Below are 2,886 nucleotides of genomic sequence, written 5' to 3'. Positions count from 1 at the left end.
TCGTTTTCGATTTAGTGTAACAAAGTGCGTTCTGTCTCGCCACACCGACTCTTTTGCCCCTTCTTTCTTCCCGTGTCCGATTCTACTTTTCCCTCATTTTTCTGTGTTCTCCAGATGTTTGCGTCTCCGCATTCTGGACACTCTCTACTGGTCTTTTCCCTGGAATCTGAATTGAAAACCACTCTTTCTCTTCCTCTCTTTTTTTCAATTTTCCCTTTCTCTGATTTTTTCAAAATTTCAAATTGTATATAATCTGGGTTTGAAACTTTCAAGTTTTCAGAAATGTCTGCCAACGGTCATGTTATTAATGGAGATCAGAATATTCCACCAGGTCCGTTGGCTCAACAACAACAAGGTATTCAACGTGCCAACAACGATATCGTGATAGGAGCAAGAGACAGAAGATGTGAAATCTATAAATTCAATTCGGATCAAGCGCTTTATGCATCAGCATGGAGCAATAAGAACGATATCAAGTTTCGGTTAGCTGTAAGTACAGTCTCGGATATTTCAGCCAACCCAAAGGCTCCTAATAAAGTGAGTGTTTGAAAAAAGATTGATTATAAAATTTAAAACGAAAACTGGGATATTAGAAGAGAAAACCATTAAAAAAGTCATTAAGACATCTGAATGCTCCAAAATTTTTGACTTTTCTCCGTGAGTGCTTATGTGATTTCAAAAAATTTGGGAGACCTTGAACATTCTGGTGAATAAAAAGCAAAATTATTAAATTCAATTGAATTTGGCTCTGAAATAGCTGTCAATAAATTTTAAATTTTTTTTGATCAACGCTCTCAAAAAACATTGAAGAAATTTGTGATTACTATCTAGAGCTCACCACCTGACATATATAAAAGCTACCTTAACCATATGGCCTTTAACAACTCTAAACTTGATTCCATCAAACTTACCTTGCACTTTAGCTGTTCTCTCCAACTAAACTTTCTTTTTCTCAGGTTTCCGTTGTCCAACTCAAAGACGAAACGGGTGAACTTGTGGAGACTACTAGCTTCCCAATGGAGTTTCCAGCCAATGCCGTTGGATTCATTCCGGATCTTGACGGTGTCTTTCCGGACCTTTTGGCCACAACTTCTGATTGCCTCCGACTGTGGCGAATTGTCGATGGACAAGCTCAACCGGATGCAGTGATGCACAACGTTTCGGTATCTTAATTTTTCGACTTTTCGAAAAACCTTTGAAATTTTTCAGGGGACACCTAGCAACACTCCATACGGATCACCACTAACCAGTTTTGACTGGAATGAGGTTGAACCAAGGTATATTGGAGTAGCAAGTGTGGACACAACTTGTACCATTTATGATGTTGAGGTGAAGAATACATCAGATTTTGAAATTTAAAAAAAGGACTATTTTAGGTTGGAGCTCCTATTGCAACCACCAGAGCACTAACACCATACAACGTAAAAACTCAATTAATTGCTCATGACAAGCCTGTTCATGATATTGAATTCTCCAAAATTAACGGAGGACGTGATCACTTTGCTACCGTTGGTGAGTATATGAAGTTTTACGAAAGATGCTCATCAAAAAAATTTAGGTGCCGATGGAAGCGCTCGAATGTTTGACCTTCGTCATCTGAACCATTCAACAATTGTTTACGAAGACCCACAAAAAGAAAAGTTGCAAAGACTATCGTGGAACAAACAAGAACACTATTTCATGGCTCTTTTCGCTGAGCATAGTCAAGAAGTGATGATTCTGGATATTAGGATGCCATGCAGTATTCTATGCCGTCTCCGGAATCATAATGGACCGGTGAATGGTATCGCGTGGGCTCCACACAGTCCACATCACATTTGCACTGCTGGAGACGATTCACAGGCGTTGATTTGGGATCTTCAACATGCGCCGAGGCCAGTGGAGGATCCAATTCTCGCATATACTGCAGGTGGAGAAGTGAGTGTTTCTTTTTTTTTGAAAAAGTCATTCTTCGAGCATATAAAAAATATAAGCGGAAACGAAAATATGGAAAATAAGTCTTCCAATATTGGTTGCCAAAACTATTACCAAAAAGATTAATTACCACCTGCTTCTAAATTTTTGAGAATAATTTTCCCAAGCTTTTTATGTTTTCGTCTTACTAGTCAGGTGATGCTCTGAGTATTCCTTTGGCACCTCCTCGGCCACTATACAACGTTCATTCCGAAGTCATTTCGATGTTCCTTGTTTTAAAAAAATTCCATTTTCAGGTAAACCAAATCCACTGGGGGCCGGTGCACAGTAACTGGATTGCGATTTGCTTTAACAAGACTCTCGAAATTCTTCGTGTTTAATTCTTCGCATTCTCTCAATAGCTTCACATTAATTTTTGATTTTTTTAAACTTTTGATTCACTTTTTAATTACTCTTTCTCTGTCCCTCTCTTCATCACATTCTCGTTGTGACCGTATTTTTTTGAATTAATTCCAAAGTCTGAATTCATGATCTCTTTCTCTTTTTCTCCCGCAGCTCTCCACTGTTTCTTGTTTTTTCCAACCTTTTGAGTTCTGAATTTTTTAATATTTTCTTATGTTGAACATATGTGTGATAAGGTAACATATACCGAATAATTTCATGTTTATGACTTTGTTTAAAAATATGTAAATTTTTAAATTATTTTTTTATTGATAGGCTGCTAGAAGTTATCCGGTTGACTAACGTTCCCGGTTTTTGTATCTTGAATCATTTGAATTTCTTTTTCGCTGAAATCCATATTTCTCTAAATTTCAGAGAAAATTTTTCCCTCACAGCAGCAGCAGCCGAAACAGCAGCGGTCGTCTCAGCTGCAGACCGCCGACGACTTTCGGTTCGTTCCGAGAGCACCGCCCGTTCCAGCAGCACCTGCCACGTCACAGACTGCTATTGTGAGTCATACGGATGACTGTG

The 2,886-nt window shown here is 38.5% G+C and overlaps 1 protein-coding gene across 1 annotated transcript; it reads left to right on the top strand.

Annotated features, from left to right (window-relative positions):
- Positions 1 to 282: 282 nt before the first annotated feature.
- Cbr-swan-1 lies at positions 283 to 2,294 on the top strand (the record flags this gene model as incomplete). Its single annotated transcript, XM_045236460.1, has 6 exons — positions 283 to 537; positions 957 to 1,163; positions 1,210 to 1,329; positions 1,377 to 1,512; positions 1,559 to 1,917; positions 2,211 to 2,294. 6 exons carry the CDS (start codon positions 283 to 285, stop codon positions 2,292 to 2,294), a joined length of 1,161 nt encoding a protein of 386 aa, XP_045094517.1.
- Between the last annotated feature and the right edge of the window lie 592 nt (positions 2,295 to 2,886).

Source organism: Caenorhabditis briggsae (genome assembly GCF_000004555.2).
Source record: "Caenorhabditis briggsae complete genome, chrV, whole genome shotgun sequence".
Lineage (NCBI taxonomy): Eukaryota > Metazoa > Nematoda > Chromadorea > Rhabditida > Rhabditidae > Caenorhabditis > Caenorhabditis briggsae.
Note: the sequence above shows the minus strand (reverse complement) of the source record. Positions and strands in the feature narration are given on the sequence as shown.